Source organism: Watersipora subatra, chromosome 11 (genome assembly GCF_963576615.1).
Source record: "Watersipora subatra chromosome 11, tzWatSuba1.1, whole genome shotgun sequence".
Lineage (NCBI taxonomy): Eukaryota > Metazoa > Bryozoa > Gymnolaemata > Cheilostomatida > Watersiporidae > Watersipora > Watersipora subatra.
Genome location: NC_088718.1, coordinates 10,851,845 through 10,878,193, shown reverse-complemented (window position 1 = coordinate 10,878,193; position 26,349 = coordinate 10,851,845). Strand labels below are relative to the sequence as shown.

General features: G+C 36.0%; 2 protein-coding genes across 2 annotated transcripts; both read left to right on the top strand.

Moving 5' to 3' along the window:
- Nucleotides 1-658: 658 nt before the first annotated feature.
- LOC137408533 (protein DGCR6-like) lies at nucleotides 659-4,649 on the top strand. Its single transcript, XM_068095093.1, has 4 exons — nucleotides 659-859; nucleotides 1,995-2,155; nucleotides 2,636-2,814; nucleotides 4,341-4,649. Exons 1-4 carry the CDS (start codon nucleotides 720-722, stop codon nucleotides 4,470-4,472), a joined length of 612 nt encoding a protein of 203 aa, XP_067951194.1. The 5' UTR covers nucleotides 659-719; the 3' UTR covers nucleotides 4,473-4,649.
- Nucleotides 4,650-5,242: 593 nt separating this feature from the next.
- LOC137408318 (peptidyl-prolyl cis-trans isomerase H-like) lies at nucleotides 5,243-26,059 on the top strand. The gene is made up of 6 exons (XM_068094805.1): nucleotides 5,243-5,375; nucleotides 5,723-5,787; nucleotides 11,062-11,173; nucleotides 17,579-17,671; nucleotides 21,275-21,362; nucleotides 25,293-26,059. The coding sequence occupies exons 1-6, from the start codon at nucleotides 5,313-5,315 to the stop codon at nucleotides 25,400-25,402; spliced, it is 531 nt and encodes a 176-aa protein (XP_067950906.1). The 5' UTR covers nucleotides 5,243-5,312; the 3' UTR covers nucleotides 25,403-26,059.
- The last annotated feature ends 290 nt before the right edge of the window (nucleotides 26,060-26,349 follow it).

The following is a 26,349-nucleotide window of genomic DNA, read 5'->3' as shown; positions in this document are numbered from 1 at the left end:
TGTTAAAGTATTCCAATAAACATTGAATATACACAGCCTAATTCTGATGCCATCACAAGCCTGTTTGACAAAAATCAGTGCAAAGATAGGCTGTGTAGCCGCGCTCTGAAACTAAAGAAAATGTTCTCCAACGGATGTACCCTAAAACCTAATTTATTGCCACCTTTATTTAAAATACCACCTTTAATAGAATGTCACTGAAGGAAAAAGGTTGAAAACCAAAATAATTGATAACTGGATCTGGCTAATACTTTTTTACTCAAAGTAGTTCCTTGTTTAATTCTGTTTGATACTTTGATGTATATAAAAATTGGTTTTAGCCAAGATGCTGAGGCCCACGGCGTTAATGTTGCTCCGCCCGAAGGAGAAGCCAAAATATAGGCGACATTAGCATCGCTTCACCCGTAAAGGGGTTAACTTTGACTTCTAAAATTTTGATGAGCTCATCGAAAATTGCAGCGCCACCTTCTATTTGAATATCACCTTTAATAAACCGCCACTATAGAGGAAGGCTTAAAAAATAAAACTCCATGACATTCAAATATAGGTTTTATAGTATTTTACAATAAGTAGGTATAAAAGTTTGAGAATCAATCTAGGGACTCTCTTAGAAGTTGGCCATATTTGATCAACTGATCACTTGCGCTGGTTGGTTTTAGATGGACCTAGATTAAGGGTTTCCTCACAGTTACTAGCAGTTGGAGAGCAGTAAACCGATCATGTCTGAATATCAGGTATCTAATATTGATCCTGGTATACTAGCAACTGTCACTGATGAGTTGAACAAACGAGAAGAGCGTCAGAAACGTCAGTATGAATTCCTCAGGGAATTACAGAGTCTGGCCAGAGAACTACCCAGGTTGTGAATTTTTTAGTATATATGTATATGTGCAACAAAACAAAGAACTTCTAGAATGTGCCATTGTTTGTTTTTTAAAGATATTACCTGTGTAGGAGCTCTCAATAATAAACGGTTATATGTTTATTTTGAATTTGACTGACTAAAATTAGCGACTAAAAGTGAACAAAGCTAGGTTTGTAACTAATGTTTGGAGCCTACTTCGCATCTACCAATCCTGGTCTTATTCACTGATAAAGATACTTTTTCCCATATAAGTACCTTCCTAAGACAAGTAAATGAGTTTTCATGTTCAGGATCAGCGCATTGATTTTCATCTCGCCAATGTAACTGTTTGGAATTGCAATTAATAAATGTTTCACTTGAATACGAGCATGCAGTTCTTGATTCAAAATAAATCAAGGAATAAACAGTAAGAAAGTGGCTACTAAGAAATTTGCGTAAAGACTAAGAAATTTGTGTAAAGGCTATTATGGTTATGTTTTTACGCCTTCAGGCTAAAGTTGTTGCCGTTGTATCGTTGTTTAGCATTCAATCGCTATCTCAGTTTATCTTTACACAAGTTATTATCAGGAATCAATAGCTGACCATCGATGACTAAAAACCAATCATTCTATATACGGTATATATAAATTTCAATGTTTGTCTGTTTGTCATTCCCGTGTCCAGTTACCGCGATAAAGTTTTGGTAATGAAAAATCTGTTTCGCACAAGAGTTGAACTCGAAACCTCCAGGTCTGAGGCAGATGATCTATCTACTTCACGCTTCAGTAGCTCACTTGAACTAATTTACTAGAAAACATTTGTACTGAAAAAAGATATGTGCCCACACTTCCCCAAAATGCTATAAATTTACCGATATGTATAGCATAAACGTAATCAAACTTATAGTACACACAGAAATAATAAAACACCTTCATTTAAAAGTTAAATGGTGAATAAATGTTGATTTTCTGTGCAAAAACTTTTTTATTACTCGTGCAATGTCAGGCATTCAATTTGTTTTTAATAGGAAACAAGATTGTAGCACCGTGGCTTCATTTCTTTGTGATGACCGATGTGACGACACACGGTGCACTTAATTCCTAAGAAGTCCATTTCTAGACCAATATAATGACTTGAGTGATAATTTTAGTAAATTCCAGCAAAGACTTTCATCAGACGTGCTTGTCAGTCTGGCTAGCTCACTCCTCGATACTACAGTCTTCGCGATCGTCTCTGGCAGCTCAGATATCCAGCGTATGGAGGAACAAAATCTCTTCAGCCAGCGCAAAAAACTAATCAATGACCTCTCAGGTGCTCAAATTACAAGATATCTTGTACATCATCTGTTCATTCTCTGAAAGGAGTTTATCACTGACTGCTCGCTGTTTGGGTCATTGATTCCTATCAGAAGTTGTTACATATTTACTATTGTTTACAATTAATATAAATTATAGTATTTAATAATATAAGTAATATTATTATTATTACAGATGTATAAAGTTGACGAACAAAGGCCCATTGGCATTATCTGTTCCTCTCAATGTTGCAATAACGTCACTTTACCGTTAAAGGTCTGCTTGACTTTTCTAAATTCTGTCATGAATTTTAGTAGTAGAAGAAATGATGGTCACAAATCGCAGAACTTATTGGCTATTCAGATTAGGTTTCTGAAAAGGCGACCAAAAACAGTTTCTTGTTTTACTTAAAATTAACCAAAGATTTGTTGACAATTTCTGCTGAATGTGAACAAGCTTTTCTGCTCATAGACCTGTAGATTGCAATTGATTTTAGAGGAGAAACAGAAGATGGCAGCCACTCATAAAGAAAGAATTTACAAATGTCAGTCGGCAACCCATAATCTCAAGCATGTGGAACTGCAAAATCGAGAGGAATTGGAAGCCTTCGAGAGAAAAAAACGCGATGAATTGTTTCGATATGACAAGACTGTTGTTGAAAAACTGGATGCCAAGGTTTGTTTTGGTTAGAAGGCTATTATTACTAGTGACAAGTTTCAACAGGTTGGTGTGAACTTGTGTTACAAATTGATTTTTACATCTAGTGGATTCTGGTGAAATAATGAAAGTGGCCTCCATTCATTTAAAGTAAATTTCAAGAATAAATGTTATGCGGGCATTTGATTTACAACATAAATATTTGCCTGTGTTTACTTATTGTTCTAGATGCTTCTCTCTAATTGACTAATTTTGGACCTAAATTGTTATTTTTTACTGTAAACAACGCGGGCTAAAGTTGATGGTTTACTGACAGTTCATTTTACTGCAGCCTGTCTTGACAAACTGTTGTATTTTCCGGAGTTGTCCGCCGTCGAGCGTAGCGAGCAAAACAACAGCTTGACAGGCTAATTCTACTGCTTTCCTCGTCCAACTGCAATTGTCGTTACAACTAGTGAATTTGAACAATTTTTATGGTCACTTGCTAAATATTTAAACGTAGACAACTTCTAAAATTATTGAATTTCATATATCAGTTATGTACAGTAGACCCTCGTACAATGTAAATAATACAGTTCGAGAATGTTCACGCTATAAGTTTTATGTTATAAGTGCCATAAAATTCATGTAAATTGCCTAATCCGTTCCAAGATTGGCCCAAATTCACCCTTGTGATCCTTCAAATAGGAAAAAAACTAACCGGAGCTTTTTAATTTAATTTAATTACAGTAATTTTGATAATATTGGTTTATACTGAGAAAATTGTATTCATGTTCGTTTTTCCGGTTAGAGGTTAGCATAAAATTTTGCTTTCATCGAAGCTCCAACTCATGACATCGACTTGGTAGACCGACACTCTAACACCAGCACCAATCAACCATCTTTAGGTTTTTTGGAATAATCGTGCAGCTACATATTCTCTGTGCATTATCAACTCACATAATGATTTCTCATAACACCCTAGACTGTCAGTGTACTAGTATATATGAAAGATTTGTCACTATATGTCATTTGTTTTCCGAAATGTGTCAGGAGAAAAAATGATATCATGGCTTAAAATATCATTATTTATATCCAATTAGAGAACTTGCAACGATTTGACGCCTTATGGTGTATTTCTTACGTAATACGAAGCAACAACCTTACATAAATTCTTTACGTTATGGGGAATTTACATAAGGAGGTTTTAAGGAATATCTACTGTATATCACTGTTGGAGGAGGAAAGCGATTCAATCAATCTTGACTGCGCTAGGCCGGTGTGTTGATTGACTGAACAAATGTTCTACATTCATTTATTTGATTAGCCGATTGCAAAGGTGATGAACATCAGTTAACTCATTTGTTGATTTTTATTGCGTGTAAAATGCTGATAATACATCGAAAATTCTTGAATTGTTTATCAGACTGTTATGGGAACCTACTTATATTCAAATTTGTCATATTTAACACTGTCTCCTTTATACAAGTGTGAAAACAAATTCAAAAGTGAATTTATCTTCTCTCTTGTAGGTGATTTGTTAATTTCTAAATGCCAATTTGTAGGTGCGATCGCAGCAGACTACTCTGATGAAAGCAGGTGTTGCAGGCTTCTACGAAACAGAAGATCCTGAGGAAATTAGGCTACAAATGTATATATTGGACTTTATAGCTCGTCTTAGCCCTTCTGGTATATGATTGGTGTTTCTGTTGGTTATTCTGTGATGATTCTTTCTGACCTTTAGGTTCTTTACTCTTCATTACTCTAGTCACTATGTAAATGTCTAAAACACACGCGCTAATGCTATTTCTGTTATATTTTTTTTACTAGTTGGTTCTTATAGCCTTATAGGTACTTTCCTATTAGCCTATACAGAGTTTAGCGGAGACTGATGGTGTTTCATTGTATTTAATAAATTATTACGATGTTTTCAATCAGAATAATGATTTTTTAACGATTTAGTCAAGTACTTTCATCTAATATAGTGCATGTCCCACTCGGATCTGACAGTCAGCAAAACAACCGCTGTATATGACAGTTTTTCGCATTTGTTTGCTTGTATATAATATTTATTGAGGTTAGCATGGAAATACACAATTTTATCGACCTCACTGATGTTAGAAAAGAAAAAAACTAAATAAAACTTGAAGGAGTATATGATATGAGTAGTGAATAGCGTATGCTAATTGTATAAGCAGGTAAGGGATAGAATAGATTAAACAATTTAAGGTATAGTGTAACCGTATAACTTGAGTAATCTAGCAATGTGTTATGCGTACACGGGTATTTACTGACATAAAATTTACGATAAATAAACGACAAAACAGCTGGTGGTATTAAAATCGGTCACAAAAGCAAATGTTTCAACAAATTAAAAGCATCGTCATTTACAAGTTGTTCCCTCATGTTGATTTTAGCACGTGTTTGACGATCCAATCATCGCCGGCAAATAATCCAGCCGCGGTGTTCATACCGAGATCTCTTCGATAAGGGTTCTTCCGGTACGATTCCATTCATTCGCTGTTCAAACTGTAGATATGGATCAAACCCCAAATCCAGATAATCCCATCGTGTTCTTTGACGTTTCAATTGGTTCAACGGTAAGCTGTTACACAGAAATCTGGAGATTTTGTCAAAAACGGTAAAACTTGCCATGTTCGCTTTCTAGATCGTTCCTGAGCACGGTTACTGCGTAGTACCCGGGCTCTCGAGGTAGCAATCGCTAGGCCTACTGTTTAGAATTAACATCAATTAAGATTGGTAAAGATGTGTAACGAATAAGTGATATATTATTACATTTAGCACGGTTTGTTTATTTTTAATTGCAAGTATTTGTTTTGCAACAAACAGACCTGATTAAAAGCTGTCAAATGTGACAACTTCGCTAATCCATAACTAACAATAATCAAATAATACATATATGTATGAAAAAATATTTGTGCTTTAGGAAGTGGGAAGAGTGAAGTTTGAACTATTTGCAGATGTAGTACCAAAGACGGCGGAAAATTTCAGGTAGGCCATCTTTTCATTTTGAATCGCAAAATCTGGAATTTGCAAAAAAAAACAAGCTATGGTAGAAGCCCATAGGGTTCACTCTCTTCTATTCATCCCTAGGGGTTAGTCTGAGATGTTAAAAAATGCACCCTTTCTGCTGACTTACACATTAATAAAAAAACTAACTGTTATCATTTCATCACTACAGACTAATTGCCCCTTTTTTGCTCATAAATACCCCTTTCAACTGTGGGGAAAGGGATATTCATGTACCAAGCTAAAAAAACATACATACCATTTTTAATGACAGCACTCTAGAGCCTCAAGCTACCAAAAACACCCCTAAAACGTGCTTGTTTCGTCGAGCCTGTGGGGATGAATAAAAGAGAGTGAACCCCCTGGGGGTAGAAGTTACAAAACATACCATCATGAGTGGCTATGAGTGCTGATATTATATGGAGAGTTTGTAGCAACAGCTTAAAGGTTGACTTGCAGCAAAATTCACATTACAGCCATTTGGTATCAAAAGATTCGCCATGTCTTACTCTGTTGTGTGGTAGGTACCAAATATGTGGAAATGTGATTAAAAGCTCTTAAAAGCTCAAAAACAAAAAGCCGTCGTAGATTGGAATCTCTTGATTTCGATGACGTATCCGCTGATTTTGGTTATTGTCTTGTCACGTGATGTTCTCGCGTGAATTGAAAGGCCAATACAAAGCTCAATATCAAACTTATCGTAGCAATAGTTTATGACAAACACTTCGGGTTTTACCTAAGACCCCGTATCAAATATAGATGCTCGCTACTTTACAGTTTCAGCTTGGCCATTCCGTCCGACATTCAACATACGCGTACATGTCCGAGTTGCGATCATAAAAAATGTCAAATTCTGAAGAGTTAAGACTGGCGTTTCGAGTCTGACGCTTTATCTGAAGAAGATCCTCAACAGAATCAAACCTCCAAGCAAGTAAGCATCGCCACTAGCCAGCTCTTATGTGCCAAGCTAGCTAGTAGTAATAGTTTTAGCTTGAGAGTGATAGAACGAATATTATTATTATATACATGTACATGTATAGGATTTTAATGATGATAATTATCGCTTCATATTGCGAAAAAATAATTACAGATTTTTCTCGAATAACAACATTAACAATTTTAATATTTAAATCTAGGGCTGCACTGATATACTGTTGGATAACATCGACCTGATGTATTAGCTATGGTTGCATAGACATATCTGTTTATTTCTTTAGGAGCTAATACCATCGGCTACAGAGTAGTGTGTCTGCAAGCGCTGTCAAGACGTGCCATCTCTTCCTGAATGTTTGTGCTGCCATGATGCTGAGTTTGCGCATCGTCTCCATGACCGCGGAGAGCATGAATGCCTGTGTATGCATCCTGGTGTGGACGAACTTGTGGCGCCTGCACCCCTTGAGTTGGGATGGAATAATTACCTGCGATATTATAGTGAGTTGGATTTTCATTTAATGCCAACAACACCAAAGCTATGCTAATGTGTCAAGCATTAACTACAATTCTTGTGTTACACATTTAATGCATCGGTTGAACACACATATTCTGAACTCGTGGAACACAAGAACTGTTATATTTGGCTTGTACACTTACTACAGTGTAGAGTGTATTAGTTTTATGATTTTATTATATAAAGATCGAGATTATTTTGATGATCAGCAATTATTGTTTTTCAATAATTGTTTTGGTAGATAATCTATTCCCATTTGGAGAGCCATCGCCAAATGCTCAGAAAAGGTTGTGTGCATACAGCAATATTGTGTTTTGGCTTATGCCGCAAATTCGTCGCGGTGAGCGACGGCCTCTACCTGCCTGCTTGGTGTCTAAGATTCGGGCTCTTTTCCCACCAACGGATGATGAAGAAGAGTTTGCAGACTACGTCTTCAAGGGCTTCTGCTATGGCGATGAAAAGACTCAACGACTTTGGTAAGCGGTGAAACCAATATGCGTTCCTCTATGTATTTGTTTTTATTTTATAAAATTAGTGATGACAGGTTTATGCACATTAATCATGTGATTTTAAATATGGAAGCAATGTAACAGCAATTTACTAACAAAAATTAGTTTGTTAGCTACATAGTGTGTAGTCACCATGTGGCTTAGCCTGAATAAAAGTAAAATAATAAAATGACAATGCAATAAAAATGAGTACCACCTATGATATAGAGTTGATCTAGAATTCTCAATCAAAGTCGTTGAGTCTTTTCATCGCCATAGCAGAAGCCCTTGAACACATAGTCTGCAAACTCTTCTTCATCATCTGTTGGTGGGAAAAGTGCCCGAATCTTAGACACCAAGCAGGCAGGTAGAGGCCGCCGCTCACCGCGACGAATTTGCGGCATAAGCCAAAACACAAGCTTGCGGTATGCACACAACCTCTGTAACAACATCCGTTGTAATGGACCTCACTCTCAGGCCGTGGGAAATTAGATCGGACTGGCATCGCTTGAAGCCTTCCAGCTCCATGGCGTTAGAGCTGGTGGTCTCCGTTGACTGCAAAGTAAAGAAAGTTACGACCAACAATCACTTTCACATTATTTGAATGAATTATTTAGCTAGATCAGCCACTTCATGTTTATGTATTGATAACTACTAGAAAAATTTGGGTTTTTGTCAGGCTGTGAAGTAAAAACTGTCAAAGTTTTACCTTGACAAGATGGCTGCTGACTATTAAACCGCAGCTCTGATCCATCAAAGTGTAGGCCCCGTATAGTGCGCAATGCCCCGGACTATTGCATCTACCGTCACCTGCCTAATCAAGCTCCCAATCGATTGCTGCCATCAATCCCTCGTTATGCAGGGTGTACTGCTCAGCAATACTCTGTAAAATATTGTAAAACTTCATTATACAAGATTAATTTGTATCATTATCATTAGTCTAAGAATGTAGAATCCTCTTCCCCTTTTTTGTGCTATATTATGATGAAGAATCAGAATTTTAAATTATAATATATTTCGCTTGAAGAATGACATATTTTCATTTCAAGAAAAAAATTGTTTCTAAATGTTGTTATTCAATTAGTTTGTCAAGCTTTTACTCACATTTTCCAAGTTTATGGGTAAATATTAACACTCACACCATGTAAGTATTCTCATTGTTGGTAGAGGCAAACGCTGTGGCTTGGTATGGCGATGTTCAGGAGCGACAGAAAACGGAGGTTCTGCGTAAGGCATCCGCCAGAAAAGAGTGATGCAGCTGCCAGCAGGGGGTTGATGACGTGAGCTCTGTTCACCCTGGCAGTTGTTTCCCAAGTGTACGATTGGTGACAGGAGGCACATGTAACCTTGAACTCTATCCATCCACCTTCTCGCACCATCGTGAATGAGCAGGGGAGGGCTTAGGCGTGGCAGTGAAATAGTCGCTGGAGTGCTGTCACACTTACTATTATTTTCTCTTCTTTGAAGGAGGATTCGGGTCTGAAATCACAACACAATAGTTGACTTGCAATAAGATTTGTACAACATCATTTCCTGTAATTATATCATATTTGCTTTATCAGAAAAAGAATAAATTTATAGCCATGCAATCATGACACAGATTTTACAAAACCTTATCAGAATCCATGATATTGTAAACATAAAAATGTGAGTAATAACTCTATGGATATTCTTTATATTTTGTAAAGTTTGGTTAAGTTCAGCTCTATCTGACATGTAATTGGAGAGCATTTGACGCTGGCCAACATAGCGCTCAAACTCTTCCTAGTCTTCAGTGGTTGGCACAAACTCTTCATCATCTAATACTAATAATAATCATGTAATAATATTAATATGCTATTAACGATGATACCAGAAAATGACAATAACTATTTTATATAACATATCTATAAGTGAGTGGGGTTAAGAAATTTGGCGAAATTAATCGTGAAACATAACATTATTTTATCAATTATAGATTAATATATTACGTTTTACAGATAGATATGCAGTATGAATTAGTTTTGTTATTATAATAAGAATAATACACATAATTAAAAAGATAAAATACTAATAATATCATATTACAATTAAATGACATTATTATTGTAATATTAAATATAGATTAATACAGTAGTATTAGGAGAATACTAGAAAATAACCCGAGTTACTACTACTAATACAAGTGGTTCATAAAATAAATTACTCACGTGCTTTGGTGACATGTGGAGTATGTAAACAGGTTAGAAAACATGTCGTCTTTGAAATGGCGAAAACACAGGTAAGAGTAAGCAGGCGAATAAATAAAGTTTGTCACATCCAGCTTCACCCAGTTGCTCCACGCCCTGTGAAGGTCTGGTCTTTTCTCTGCTTTTGGCCAAGAAAAAAGGTGCTTCTCAGCTTGCCAGCTGCACAAACACGATGTGGCGCGTTAGAGATTATGACGAATTGAAATTAACAAGTTTAATACGAGAAAGCGTATCTGTTATTTGCGATAGATCAAACTTGAACTGAAACTACCATTATCTGATCATGTGACTTACAATTCCCGCCATATGGTGCGAACACCTTATACAGCATTTTTCGACCATCATAGCGGACCAAAAGGCTCATCATTTTCATCAGAGGATGATAAGCAATCGTTCAAGCTAAGTTTAAAAAATTAAACATATTTTTATGCTATGTTTTGAGATATCAGTGCTCAAAGTTGCAGCATTACGATGCCGATAAAATAGACGCGTAAAAACAATAGACATGGTTTTTATTGCAAGCGTGAAGTATATTTGTGAAAATAGTTCGACGAATAAGGATGCATGAAAGTGTAAACATAAACCATCTCCCACACATACGTCACATTTTAGCCGTTTTGGAAAACGAATCCAAACTAGGGCGGTCTCGTGTCGCTGTGATTTTTTGTTCGTTTTGAGCTTTTAAGAGCTTTTAATCACATTCCCACATATCTGGCACCTACTACACAACAGAGTAAAACATGGCGAATCTTTTGATACCAAATAACTGTAATGTGAATTTTGTTGCAAGTCAACCTTTAAGGTTTATATCGCCAAATGTAATAGTTTATTTATAGAATAGTATGCTTTGCATGCTTTCATTTACACTTTGTGCAACAGATATTTTTTTACATATATGTTAAAAATTTGGTTTTAAATACATTTTAACTATCTTTGAGCTCATATTTGTACGTCATAGCCTGGTTTTTATGCAATTTTTTTATACTTACGAAGTTAAAATAATATAATCTTTTTAAAGTTTGAGTTGCAATTTTGAGCTAAATATACACTGGGGCTATTTTAGACTTTCTAAGGTTATATTTTTGCTCTTCAGGCAATTATGCACAGGAGAGTTCTTAAAAGATGGAGTTCCACAAGGCTACAAAAACTGTACATTTCATAGAGTTATCAAAGACTTCATGATACAAGGTGGAGACTTTGTTCATGTAAGTGATTTTTTTGCTTATGAATGATCATTACATTGGTGTCCATTTTTCTGTTATCAGTAGGCCTACCCGTCACAGAATTAATTGTTTATCGACAGCATTTTAATATCATAGAAGGGTATAGCCAAACTATGCAATGATGTAATGGCCAAAGGTACTGTCACATGTACCGAATGTTTCGGCTGAAATCACGAAATAAACAAAAATATTTGGAACCACAACTTTGACAATTCTATGAGTTTCAGGCAAGTATTTTTGTTTATTTGGTGATTTCAGTCGAAAAATTCGGTACATGTGGCCGTACCTTTAAACGTCAGTATTGAAAAAAAATCACACTGTATGGAACTGTCTTTGACGATAACTATTAGTTAGCACAGTTTGCGCTAACTAACTTTCTAAGCATTATCATGTGTCACAAACCTTTACTTGATGGCTGGAAATAGTATTGGTGCCACCACGTTGTTAGGAAGGGCCACGAAAGGTCCCGTTAGGCTCCTGTCTTATCTTTAGGTCGGATAAAACAATCTGTTATCACCCTGTTGTTGAGCAGAGTCTTTTATACATGTGAAACTAGCAAATTTTAGGTTATTTGAAGCATCAATTTTTATGTAATTGGCTAAAATGGCATATTTGGCCTCGGCCTGAAAAACAATTGGGCCTACCATACTAACCAATCACTTGATGACCGATAAAAAAACACTTTTATTGTTTACAAAATGCTAGTCTAAATTCCTAAAAAGGTTTAAGTAAACATTAGCAGTACTACTTTCTGTTTAAATTGTAAATTATGAAAACTTTATTTTTATTTTACTTACCAAAAAATCTCACCTTAAACCATAACTGTCACGTACAACGTTTATCGTATTTACTAGGTAAATCAGACACACTGATTCCGATTTTTGTACTCAAAATAAAGATTGGTCCACTAACCTTCAAAGTCATGAAGCTTTTTTAAAGTGTTTTAATATCCGTCTCGAAAACAACGCAAACAGCACAACAAGTTCCGCCCATAAATATGTGACGTACGCTAGCTTTTTAGGAATGGAAGTTAGGGATGTTTAGTCCGATTTAGAATGATAGAGATGGGTGTCTTAAAACTCATTATTATGTAAATTCAGCCTGTAAAATAATGTCTTTTATGAAAGGTAGATAAACTATTTAAAATTGCTTGTAGCTTGTTATAGGATGTTTAATAGGCTGAACGCTGAGAAAAATGAGCTCAAAAAAGCGCGATTTTATCACAATCTAGCGTTGTTATTGCGCTTTTTGAGCTCATTTCTAAATATGCAATGTTAAATAGTTTATCTACCTTTCAGAAAAAAACTGAGATTATTTTAAAGGCTGAATTTAAATAATAATGGGTTTTAAGACACCGATCTCTATCATTCTAAATCGGACTAAACATCCCTAACCTCCGTTCCTAAAAAGCTAGGTTACGTCACATATTTATGGGCTGAGCTTGTTGTGTCGACTGTGTTGTTTTCGAGACCGATATTAAAACGCTGTAAAATAGCCTTCATTACTCTGAAAGCTAGCGGACCAATCTTTATTTTGAGTACAAAACCGAAATCAGCGTGCCTGATTTACCTAGTAAATACGATAAAAGTTGTACGTGACAGTTGTGGTTTAAACAGTAAGTCAACATGCGTAATGTCTCATAAACAATCTCATAGTGAATCATATATCGGGCTTATTAAAGGTTGACTTGCAACCAAATTCACATTACAGTTATTTGGTATCAAAAGATTCACCATGTCGTACTCTGTTGTGTTGTAGGTGCCAAATATGTGGAAATGTGATTACAAGCTCTTAAGGTATAAACACTAGGCGATATTTAGAGCGATATCGCGCTGCGTGGCGCTAATCTGCGCTAGAATTCACCCAGCGTGCTCATTCAGAGCGATAACGCTAGACTTTCTCTGCACAACTTTATCGCTAGCGAGATGCATTTCGATTGGTTGGATTTTACCAGAATGCAATTTTATGGCGGGTAATTATTTCTTATCGATGTTCACCAACGTACAGCAGCGACAATTTGCTATTTTGTTAATATTGAAACATCTTCAGAACGAGCACTAAATTGTTCATAAATGTAATAATAGCACTCCCAGTCATGTGCACCGTAACAAACAAAAATTACAAAAAAATCCAAGTTGAAAACCAACATTTGGAATCAATCGTTGCACAGGTTGACCATCTTGAGAACGGTAAATATTTAATACATTAGGCCTAAATATAAAAAACCACTACAAAATAAAATATGTATAAAAATAGTGAAAAATATTACAGTTAAAAATGCAATAATCGTTTTTCTTATGTCTCCTTGTAGTGTAGGCAGTGTACAATCCGTGAAAGTGAGATAGGTTTAATAACAAATGCGTAAGTTGTTTACGTTGTCGCCTAGACGGCGCCATATTGACTGACCTAAATTTATTAACAACTCCGAAGAAACTAATGATACGGAATTTTATTGGCAGTTTGTGGGTGTGCCCATTATATCGCTTGCTAGTGAATCGCTCAAGTGTGTTTATGCACACGCTAGCGATATCTCCGCCCTCCTCATGACGCTCGCGATAAAATCGCCTAGTGTGTTTACACCTTTAAAAGCTCAAAAAAGAAAAGCCGTCGTAGATTGGAATCTCTTTATTTCTCTGACGTAGCTATGAATTTTGGTTATTGTCTTCTCACGTGATTTTCTCATTTAATTGAAAGGCCAATAAAAAGCTCAATATAAAATTTATCGTAGTACTAGTTTATGACCAACACTTCGGGTTTTACCGAAGTCCTCGTATCAAATATAGATGCTCGCTACTTTACAGTTTTGTTTCGGCTTGATCTAATCGGCAAGTCGTAATCTGTTCATGTGACCCAATACTTCGCAAATAATTTCTGCAGGACTTTTCGATTATCACAGGTGACCAACAGGCTCATCATGTTGATCAGAGGATGATATGCAATCGTTCAAGCTAAGATTAAAAAATCAAACAGATTTTTATGGTAGGTTTTGAGATATCAGTGCTCAAAAGTGGCAGCATTACGATGCCGATAAAATAGATGCGTAAGAACAATAGACATGGTTTTATTGAATGCGTGAAGTATATTTGTGAAAATATTTCGACGAATAAGGTTGCAAGAAAGTATAAACAGAAACCATCTCTCACAACTACATCACATTTGAGCCATTTTGGAAAGGGAATCCAAACTACGGCGGTCTCGTGTGGCTGCGATTAACTGTTCGTTTTTGAGCTTTTAAGAGCTTGTAATCACATTTCTACATATTTGGCACCTATAGATATACCACACAACAGAGTAAGACATGGTGAATCTTTTGATACCAAATAACTGTAATGTGAATTTTGTTGCAAGTCAACCTTTAATAATTTTTGTTGTTCCAAAATAATTCCAGCATCAAGTTTAACCCTTTCAAGCTGTCAACCCTTGAATTGCAACATTTATGAACTATGCACTGAAGTGTTTAGCTGAGGAAATACAACTCCTGTATGTGAATAGTGACAACATTTGAATTCCTAACCTATGGTTATAGCTGCTGAAACTCACTCCCAGCAATTGTGGTCGCACACATTTCCAGTGCTATGAGTGTTAGGACCACCTTGGCAGTCTAGTGTGCTGGGAAAGATCATCGGGTGTAATAACTAGCTGCACAATTATTCCCATATGCGGTAGGCAGTCGATTGGTGCGAGCGGTAAGTAGCACCAATTCCTATCCTGTAAGTGTAGCTTCAGGCAGACGGATGGACACAGCTCTTATTTTAGTAAATCCTAGCCGAACGCCCAGCGTTGCTTGGGTATTAAAAACAGTTTATAAACCATGGCTGGTAATGTAGTTGCCTGCCACTTGCCATAAGCTTGGCACATTGCCAATGGCTAATTTAAGTAATCTTGTATTGCTAAACTTACTAATAAGAGCAAGCTTTAGTGACGTTGTGTAAAGCAGAGTCGCTATGAGAACTTTAACCTAGATAGAAACTCATATCGCTCAATGAATCAATTGCATGTCTCATTGCTCACTGGGTTGGTTTATGGCCTGGTGAACAGGAGTTTCCCAGATCTAATCTTCTGCGATACAGATTTTTCATTCTAAGAATTTAATAGCTATAGACGAACAGACCGAATCACAGACAATGAAATTTTTATATACATATAAGTTTATATATACAGCGAAACTCGGATAACTCAAACTTCACGCGACCGAGCGAAAGTGTTCGAGTTATCAGAGCGTTCAAGTTATCAGAAAAACTGTCACAAGTGCAAGTATTTATCAGTAGATACATGTACACATACAAACTATATATAAATTAAAAGCATAGATTGCTTGTTGCAAGTTAAAGGGCCTCTCATGTAAAGCTTTAAAAAATTTTATTAGGGAAGAATAGATATTTTTCTATCACTTGAGATTTGTTTGTTGTTTTAGGTGATGTGGCTGCCAGGATGTTCTCAGGTTAAAATTAGCAAAACTTGATCGCGGTTAAAACGCTCAGAAAAAGACATATTTTTCTCCTGAGCGTTTCAATCGAGATCAATTTTGCCAATTTGATTTTACTTTAAGTTTATCCGAAGGTTACCTCGCTTTTCCTTGCTTTCGAAGGGCCATAGCAAAGCGCATGTTTGGTAAAATTTGATTTTCTGCAAACCTTAAGAAAAGTTGACAAAAATATTTTGCCGATGATGGTAACGACGACGCCTAAGAACTACTAAAAGTTGATGTTTATCTCTATGGTTTGGAATAAAGTGATATTCTAAAGCGATAACAACCATCTCGGTAGCCGTTGGGCAAAATACTCTTTGAGTTAATTATGCTAAGTTTGACTTATCTAAAGCAGTTTATCATTGCGTGGAAATGGAGCAAACAAATCCGTTCGAGTTAACCATGTGTTCGAGCTATCCGAGGGCGAGTTTTCCGAGTTTGACTGTATACAGATTAACGAACCCAATAGATTGAGTATAGTCAGTTGTGGTAGACCATAGCATATTCTGACTTTAGTTTTTGACCACGTCCTTCCAACAAGGATGTGGTCAAAAATCTATTTTACTTTTAATTATAGATAATCTAAATATACAAATCTCAGCGTTTGTCTGTTGTCTGTCTTTTGTATGTCCAGATGGGGCGATCAAGTTTTAGGAACAAAAACATTCACTTCGCGCAGGATTTAAACTCGGAACTTCCTGATCTGCAGGCAGCCTTTCTATTCACTAAGCCAAACAGGCTACTTGCGATCCAATCAATTAATTATGCACATAGTCATTACATCAATTAAAATACGCTTGGGAAAATACTATTGGTTGCTACTAGCTTGTTAACTACTAGATGCGTTAGAATTCATTATGCATAACGATTATTAAGCTGGTTTTAGACGCAGCTCTTATTATATCAAAGATTTAGACTAGTTAAAGTTACTAGCTTAAGTTACTCTAATTCATTAGGTAATTTGAGCATTAGTGCAACACCGGGCATTCAGCTAGTCGTTACTATAATAAGAGCCATGTCTGTCTGTCCGAAGCCATGCTAAGAGAGTTAAGAAAACAATGCCTCACACTGGAGTTGAACATGGATATTCCTATTGGTGGGCTTGCGCACTAACCGCTGCACCACCTTGCCATACTTTAGAATAATTATTCGCATGCTTATTACACATGATGATTTCTCATGGCCCTCGGGACTGCCAGTGTACTAGTGTGTTTAGTTTTATTCTACTTAAAGACCAGAAGATAACATGTTCAAGCATTGCTGTATTATTCCACATTACAAATGATATATGAAGAGAGAAGGTAATACATAAAGTACATGCAATGTCTCATAAATATTGTATTTATTGAGTAGGTAGCCTCATGAGTGCATCGCTGTATCTGTGCTCATATACCCCAGACTCATTTCCTCAGATTTTTATGTCAAATAATGTAGAAATAGCTTGTGCGTCTTATTCCAATAAAGTATGAAAATAGTACAATATTGTCAGTATTTGGCAAACTACAGTAAATTTATGCTCTTACAGAGCTTGAATACCAAAGATAATTTGTGAGTATCAGTTGGCAATCAAGATCATCAAATTTTCTCGCATTATCTTGGGAATGTTTGACTTCAGAATTTCTGTTTGGCACCCTAAGCAAAAAAATCTGGCATTTTTGTTCAAACTCTGATAAGTGTAAAGCCTAGAACATTAAAAATTCTGGACTGTATTCTGTACTAGCTGACAGAATGTACTTTCATCAGTGCAGGAACCAAGTTTGTGGATTTTTAGTTTTGTGTTTACCTGAGATTTCCTGTTTGTTACACTGTTTAGAAAAGTCAAAGTTAGCAGCATTTTTCGTTCCTAAAACATATTTTTTGTAGAACTTGGTAGGCACTTAGGAGCAAACGGCAGGTGCTAAATGGCTCTGTGCTTTTAGAATGATGGTACGGGATTGGCCAGTATCTATGGAGGAAAATTCGCTGATGAGAACTTTAGAACTAAACATACGAGTGCAGGCCTTCTCTCTATGGTGAGTATAATTACATGCAGCAAGTGACAACTGTTCTCAGGCGCTTGTAATCGGCACTCATAATTGTCGTCATTAGTAAAGGTGGCTTTTAATTTGTAAAAGCCTATTCTTTCAAATTAATATTAAAATATGTTTTTAAATGTTTGAATGTTGTTTTTCAATTTGCCAAGTGATGACCACAGATCGCCTATCATGACTCGCTGAAGGCTAGTGAAAGTTGCTTTTAATTGGCTAAAATCTGTTGTTTTAAAGTTTTAGTTTTTTTTTTGAACTTTTAAAATTGCTAGAACTTTTGGCGTAGAACTTTACTGATGATGATGCAGTTACTGGACATTTCTTTATTACTTTATTACAATGACAATCACCAATACCAGCACCTGGAGTCTGAAAACATAAAATTATTATGCCAAGTACTAAATATAAACAGCAATATTATGTAACTAGTAATTGGTTATAATAAGTGATCAAGCCAAGACATTACACAGGCATTCTTCTAGCAAATTACATCAATCAAGCAGTTGAGTCGTGTGAAAACATTCAAGGCTAAGCACAGTTCAATGATCACTACATTGTAAACAAAGGGGCAGAAGAAATAAAATACACATACCTTTTGCCTTCTTTCTAGCACTTTGTTGAAAATGCTTGATAAATACAGCAGTGTATAAAAAATGTTAAATGAAGTTTGTAAGAACATTTAAATTTCTTTAATGGCTAGCAAAACCAGACAGCCTAGGGTGAGTGCAGGTAAAATATATAGGGCAAAACAAAGATATTTATTCAGTTGTTACTCTTCTATTGGTCCCACCAGACTTGGAACCATATTCCGGTCCAATGACAGTATGGGCCACCCGGAAGAAACGCCAGCAACAATAAAATGCGAGCTCAGCAAAACAGCTTTAGTGTAAACAACAGGAAACTCGTTTGACCACCACATGTGTGTTTTATTGCTGAAATGATCATACAAACAGATGAATTCATTTCTTTGTCTGATAAATGATTCTATGAGTGAGAAAGTATGTGTGCAGTATACATCTACAATTTTTTTGAAAGTATACATTCTTTACAAAAGTTTTGTTCAAATATGTCTTAAAATGCTTGAATATTGTTTTTAATTGGCTGAACGATGACCAAAGATCACCTGTCATGAAGTGCTGAGGGACTAGCTTGTAAGATATTGTGATCATAGATAACTTATATAACCTGCTGTTAGTTGTTAGTAGGTCTATAGAAGAAATATGTCTGCCAAGCCATACTAAGTTCCTGTTTCAATCTGTAGTGCACTAGTACTTTGACATCTACTTCATTTGGTGATGTCAATTGTTTGTTAGCATTTGATTTTCATACATCTAAAAAGCCATCTCATGACTCATAGGTGTGTCATGCTGACATCTATCACGTATTGTTAATACAACGGAAACTTTACTTATGAAAGTTTTAAGTTTCGAAGGTTCTTTTAGTAGAAATTGTGCTTCAGCTTAACGAAATATATTTCTAGATACGAAAGCAGAAGGCTTTTCGTATTTCGGCGCATTTGTTTGTTTCAAGTCTTGACCCATTTGCGTACCGTGGGTATGTCGAACAGCATGTCTCACTCAGTTTGATTTCACTTTCAAGAGTCATTAGACGGCGATTGTTTTTTTGTTGTATACTTTGGAGTTGTCATATATTACATTTAGAGTAGGAGAACTTTTGTTTTTAGGAATTGACGTTGTGTTTTTTGTATGGTGCCACAGTTTTTTGCCGATTCATGCCGATGTACTCAAATATTTTTATTCCTTTAAAAACATTTATTCTGTACAACGCCCACCTGTTCTAACTTCCATCCTCCCACGGTCTTTGCTTAACCGCCTCTACACCGCCCACACCAAAAGTAAACAAACAAACCATTCGTAGTTTTTATTCATTTCTTTTCGTTTATTTCTCTCCATGTGTACTTTTGCTATTTATTATGTAGTGATATAAACCTAACATGTATTTGTTACAGGTTTTTACCGTTACATGTGTCTACAGTAAATACAAATATTATATTCGAGTTTTATGAGGCCATGGAATGGATTAGGGCATTTATGTGGTAAAATGTATTTTTACTTACGAACTTTTTTGCTTACGAAACGGCTTCCGGAACAAATTAATTTTATGAGTAGACGTTCTATTGTACATGTCAGTTTTAGTTAAAGCACATAAATTACATAATTTTTTTATTGTATATTTCAATACATCAGAGTCTTGGCTTTAGAATGAGCTATTGTTTGCCATGGTGAGACAGACATTGGTTGGTGTTTATAGGATTTCCCCAGAGCTCTACCGCAGAAATTTTTACTGGCATAAGCTCGGAAATTGTGACGTCACAATTTTCATATGCGGTGTTGTGTGCTCCTACCGCCTATTTTATTGCTTATCGCTTATATTTATCAACTACGATAATGATGCTAATGTCAGGCAAAGATAGGACAGCTCCAGAACCAATGAAGATGACAAAGGAATCAGTGTCATTAGTTCTCCATGTACAGATTATTTCTATGATAAATAACTCAGATTCCAAGCACCATACTATGTTTTTCCGATTATATTATGCACTAGCCCTCTCATTTTATTGTGATGCTGAGGGTCGCGACTGAGACTAATTAGTTTCAAGCATTGCGTGATCTCCGAAAGTGCGATTGACATATAGTCCTAGGGCCACGCAACCGCAGGTCACAATTTAATCGATGTGATTTCATTACCTTTATCAACGACAGTACATTTATTGAAGCATAATTAATTAACCCAGAACATGTGTTTGTAGTGGTCGGGCGTTAGCACGATCCCGGGCATTGTTGATTATCTAGAATCCTAGTTTATTATTAGTGCTCTCTAGGTTTAACAGCACCGATTGTCACAGAAAAGCGCAGCCTCAATGGCAGCGAAAGGGATCGACTACCTAAGGCTAAATGATAATTGTGACATCACATTTTGAGAACCTGAACCAAGTGTTGTTTTTGCAGGACATACTTTTGACAGCCCGTTTTTTATAGCTCTATTTTTTGCGTATTGAATATAGGCTCATTCGAAAGCCAAGACTCTGATGTGTTGAAATATATAATAAAATAATTATGTAATTTATGTGCGTTAAAGAGGCAAAATATTTTCATATCCACCAATTAATTTGGTGTCACTGATAGTAATACCAAAACAATTTGTCGAATCGAATTATTAAATTTGACTGTAGCTTTAAGGTAAAGAAAAATTATCAATTCTTTCGTATTGTTTGCATTGATTGAGGATGTGTACATAGTCACGGCCTAAAAAGGAATACATTTCGGCTAGACCAAACCATTATGGGGTGATTTCGGATGCCCTACTAGTATGCGCATGGGAAAGTGTATGGCGTGTCATATACCCCTAACAATTGTTGAAGAGTTGTGGTAAATTTCTGGATAATTTGTGTACACCACTGCGCACAATAACTAAATTGTAGAGACCTTGTTGACCTGTGGTAAGAATCTATTTCTGGCAAGATCAAATCTTTTATTGGTGCTCAGGCTATGACTTGATAGTGTTTTTGGTAAGTATCCATTATTATGCTGATGATGCGTCTACCATCCTTCCCTCTCTCGCTTATAGGCTAACAGCGGTCCCGATTCTAATGGCTGTCAATTCTTCATCACTTGCGCTTCTTGTGATTTTCTTGATAACAAGCACGTCGTCTTTGGTAAGTTCCAAAAAGTAGAGGCCCAAAGTGGTACCATATCGATGGCTGTATGTTACCAAGTGGGCCGCCAGTCCATGTTTGCTCTAGAGCATTGCTGACCATCGAGGTGATCAGATCATTGGTGTTATGATTATGGGTCAATCGTATAGACAACCTGTACAAGATCATTGGTGTGTTGATTATGGGTCAATTGTATAGACAACCTTAACAAGATCCACGGTGTGGCTGCACTGAAGCAACAACTTTACTATCGGATACTTTTGCATTGCTGTCTACCAGCGGTGAAGGATTTCATAGAATCAATGTGGGGGGCCAATCATCCAGTTTTCGTATCGGTTTCATTCAGTTGCAGTACAAGATTTTGATGTAGTAAATGATTTTTAGTGTGTAGTTTGGAGCCTCAAATTACCATAATGAGAGGTTAATGATGTTGTCGGTATTGAAAATAGTTCAAAGCCTTTGATCCTACACTTAACTCAAATCTCATCTGCCCTTCTTGTAAAATATAAAATTTTATCAGACTGGATACAGTAACTATTAGAATGAACTGGATGAAAAGTAGTAATCATATTTATTCGTGTATATATGCACCCCTATATTTGACATGATAAACAGCACAAAATCCTTTCCGACATTGTTTATCTCCAATCTGGTAAAGGTTTTTCCGAATTTGTATATTTACGCTCTGCCGCTCCTTTTCATGTCTTTCCGTAAAGTCGACGACCTTCGGTTTAAAAGGAGCGATAACGTCAAGAAATTGTTGCAAATGAAACGCTTGTTGCTATATTTTAATCGTGTGTAATGTCATAGTCACGAGCAAAGGTAAGTTTAATGAGGTACGAGTGTCACATGCTATAGCTTGTAAAAAGCGATAACAAGGCAATACCTCGGAACAATTGATTCGTGTATCTGACTTTTTTGGGTATATTTTTGCATAGAAAATGTGACTTATACTCGAATAAATATGGTACCTTTGAAAGTATTAGTTTCTGGAGAACTGCTTGTCTCTGCTGTGAAGTCATCTGCCCTATGAAAATTTATTTTAAAAAACCCATAAACTTTGTTGCTGTCAAACCTCCTCTTTTAGCATTTTCCGTCCGTTTTTAACCAGCGAAAGCCTCAGTAAGTCTGTTATCACATCTGAAAAATCTACTAGCAATTTTTGCAAATACCTTAATCTTGCACAGTTGTTCTAAATGACTTCAGCGAGCTACTCACAATTAGTGCTGCATAGTGTCTTTGCATGTAGCCTACATTTGATTATTTGGTCTCTAAATATATCAAATATTGAAAAATATCGAGCATTGTAGTTGTCTTCTATTGATATATAGTGTTAGACTTTACCATGAACGGTATGAAAAAATATTGGTTACCCTAGGACACTTATATTTCACTAGTATTTAGTTTCATGAGTAGCATACAGAGTAAAATTTCGCTGCAACTTAATTTCGCAGCTCTGATGAGTGCGAAAATATAGTGATGTAAAAATAAATGCACCGGAACAAACATAATTAGATTCCTCAGGTTCAGTTCACCTGTAAGAAAAATTTTTTCAATTTGTGACTAGTTTGTAATTGTAAACCGCAGGTAGAATTGTGTGGCCGATATTGATAATGCAATTTGATCGCTTGCTGCTACCCTACAGGATGAATTTATTTGCGGAGTTAAATTTCGCAAAAATTGCCATTTCATGCATATTCGCGGATTAATTTATTCGCGGCTAAAATCTGTCACTCTCTATGAAGAGTTAACTCTATTACGTCTACCAATAGAGTTAACCCTACGCATGCGAGCATTGCGTGTTTCGTTTTCTATTTAGCTTACAACTACGGGTAAATCGTGCTAAGCTATAAATTTTTTGCTGCGTTCAGAGGTTTTTACGAATATTCATAGATTTGGAGGCCTTTGATGAACCAACAATTTGTGGTAAGAAATGAATTTTTTTCAAAACCATTTACTAAATTAGTTGAATTTTACTTTGGTTCTTCGGTAAAACGCAATATTTATTTTTTACATCCCTACCGCTTCATTATTTGTTTTAGTGTGAGAGAGAAATTTTTCATCATACATGCAAGCATCATGACTGCAAGGGTGGTATATGTCATTCTTAGAAGATCACCAATCATTCAGGGAGGTCTGGAAATTGAGGTAGAAGTGACTGCAGCTACTTACGAGGAGAATATATCTGTTTAAAAAAAGGAACAAAAACGCCTTTACGAGCACAAATCTTTGGCCAACCGGCAGAACTTTGCAATAGTAAGCCACGAGGAGAGTTCTGATGATAACTTCCTTACCAGCCATGTAGTAGCGAGAGAATCGCCTTTAACATCTACCCAAGACAGTGACAGCGATATAGAGCTGCTATTACCAAAATAACTAGTCAGAGAGCACCATTACACGCTAGTATTCACTTATCAAGAGTATCAGTTTAATTTTATTGCTTTAGGCAACCGCCATATAGACTAAGCTGTTTATATTTACTCCATTCATCGTTTGTAAAATTTTATTTGTATTTGAAATATTTTATTTGTACACTCAAGTTTGTAATAAATTATAATATATCTATACCTAAAATAAAATATATAATTTAATCACGTTTGCTGCAGCGACATCAAAGTGTTGTCAATGAAGGGGTCTAGGTTGACTGGTTGCTTCTCTGCCAATATTCCTGCCTTGATGAATATTACTACTTGTCTCTAGTTTTTGTAATTGGAGTAGGTTGTTTCATTCTCAATCTGCAGTAAACACAAAAAAGAAAAAATATTAATAAGTGTTAAGGAAGTACAAAAACAATAGCTGAAGTATTTAATGAAAGCGATCAGTTTTTAAACAAAAGAATTAACTAATGCAGTTAATTATGAAAAAAACGTATCTGCACTGCAAATCAAATACATACCATAATGTCCAGATCAGAATCATGATCGTCCTCAACTTCGGTATTAGAGATTGATGGAGTTGATTTCAATGTAAAAAGACTAGGAGAGATTTTTTGCGATGACGAAGCCATGTCGAAGAACTTGTGAAAACCTTGAATAATTTTGTAAAGTTTGATGCAATGGCAATAAAACTCGAGCCCGGCGATGATTTTAAAGAAGTTTTGGAACTCGGCTACGTTTAGTACTTCTGCCTAGCGGCTATTTTTGCGATGATGCCATTCTGCATATCTTGTGACAACCTTGAATAATTTTGTAAAGAAATGTGATGCATTGGTAATGGTGTTAGCTCAAAGCCCAGGCAATGATATTAAAAATGTTTTGGAACTCAGCTACGTTTAGTATTTATATTAAAAACTAGCCTAACAGCTAGTTTTTAATTTGATGCAGTAGTTATTCTCCCTTGTAATTAAAAATAGAACTAATTATTCACGGAATTTAATAATTCGCGGAATTGACTGTTCGCGAAATCGCGAATTTTTATAACCAACAAATATTTTCATCCTGTAGGGTATTTTTTTCTTAGACTATCAATGAACAAAGCTATTTAATTCCGCGTTTTCGCTCGTTCGTTATGATAGTTTAGTTTCGCTCATGAAATTTTCATGAGAGGATGGTGGGAGTGGTGGTGCACTCTTGTAATCCAACTACTTGGAAGCTAAGTTTGGTGGTCTTAACTTTCGCAAAGACGCGAAAGTTAGATGAAACGAATACATAAGTGTCCTAGGGTAATGTCGGCTGAAAAACAGGAGTTGTCCCCTCTTTACAATAATGATATTAGACAACTCCAGTAATCAATGAATGATATAACGATAAAATATCTGCTTCGATATTCATATCGATTTGAAAACTGACCAAATATAAAATCATCCACTGAAATATATTGTCACATCGAATGATATTGTTTTATCGAGTCACCAAGCTACTCACAATCTTTCATGAGCTACGTAGTCTTTAAAAGATCATTCGCTAACCATCATCTGTTTGTTTGTTGCAGGTAGAGTTATAGATGGAATGTTGGTAGTGAGAAAGATTGAAAATGTACCTGTTGGGCCCAACAATAGGCCAAAGCTAAACGTCGTCATATCACAATGTGGACAGATGTAGCCCAATATTCTTTGGATTTACAGCAGTTGTTGGCTACGCGATGATATCTTACATAAGTAGGAGGCACTGAGGCTATCTCTCCCCCGCCCCATATAAAGAAGAATACAATATAATAGCTGGATATGAAATATAAGGCAGCTGGAGTTAGCCCAATTACTTTATGTCAAGTGGTCAACTCTAGTCCTCATTTTCAGTAGTTACCTCTATTCTTTCGTAATGATTGTCATCAATCTCAGAGTTGTCATTCCGATGATCGCAACAGTTGGAAGTTTTTCTATGAACTTGAACAGACCTCGCAATAATATCTGGTGTTTTGTTAAGTTTTTTATAATGCTGTTGGTATGACCGTTTCATCTGCTTTACTGTTTATGCTGTAATTTATGTGGAATTATTATCTTCTCTTTCTGTCAAGAGCATTCATTCCATGTAGATTTTAAATAATGTAAATATGTGTAAATACTACTCATATTTTCTCACCATTTCTGCCTGTTTCATGTTTCGCTGTTGGTTAGTTCATGTAACATATAAATTCCTAAATTTATTAGGGAATAGCGTCAAGCCTGGCTCTGCCCAAAATTTCTTTCATTTTTTACAAGATAGCCTTCGGCATTCTTGTAGATTTTTAACACAAATCGCTAAACTGTTTTCACGCCAACCACCTGCGGAAGGCGACCATTGAAGACAAGTGTCCTTAATACATGTGAAGGTACATCTTTGAGTTTCTAATCAGATGATTGTTTAAGAGGCTCGTTCACAGTAACAGGCTCGTTCACGGAGCATACGTGTGATAAGTTCGGATGAAATCGGAAAGAAATGTGGAAGCGCATAGTGTTTATGCAGACTAACAGACAGACACACTTATGACATATTATAAGGGATGTATTGACGTAGATGTTTATCATTTTCTAATTATCTTCAACAGTGTTTTATATTGGAGATTTGCAACT

Bases quoted from the DNA above. Each gene is read 5' to 3' on its own strand.
- LOC137408533 (XM_068095093.1), top strand. From the start codon at position 720: ATGTCTGAATATCAGGTATCTAATATTGATCCTGGTATACTAGCAACT. The intron at 2,156-2,635 runs GTGCTCAAATTA...AATTGATTTTAG, and splicing joins ACTAATCAATGACCTCTCAG to AGGAGAAACAGAAGATGGCA. The intron at 2,815-4,340 runs GTTTGTTTTGGT...GCCAATTTGTAG, and splicing joins TTGAAAAACTGGATGCCAAG to GTGCGATCGCAGCAGACTAC.
- LOC137408318 (XM_068094805.1), top strand. From the start codon at position 5,313: ATGGATCAAACCCCAAATCCAGATAATCCCATCGTGTTCTTTGACGTT. The intron at 11,174-17,578 runs GTAAGTGATTTT...CTGTGCTTTTAG, and splicing joins AAGGTGGAGACTTTGTTCAT to AATGATGGTACGGGATTGGC. The intron at 21,363-25,292 runs GTAAGTTCCAAA...TGTTTGTTGCAG, and splicing joins TAACAAGCACGTCGTCTTTG to GTAGAGTTATAGATGGAATG.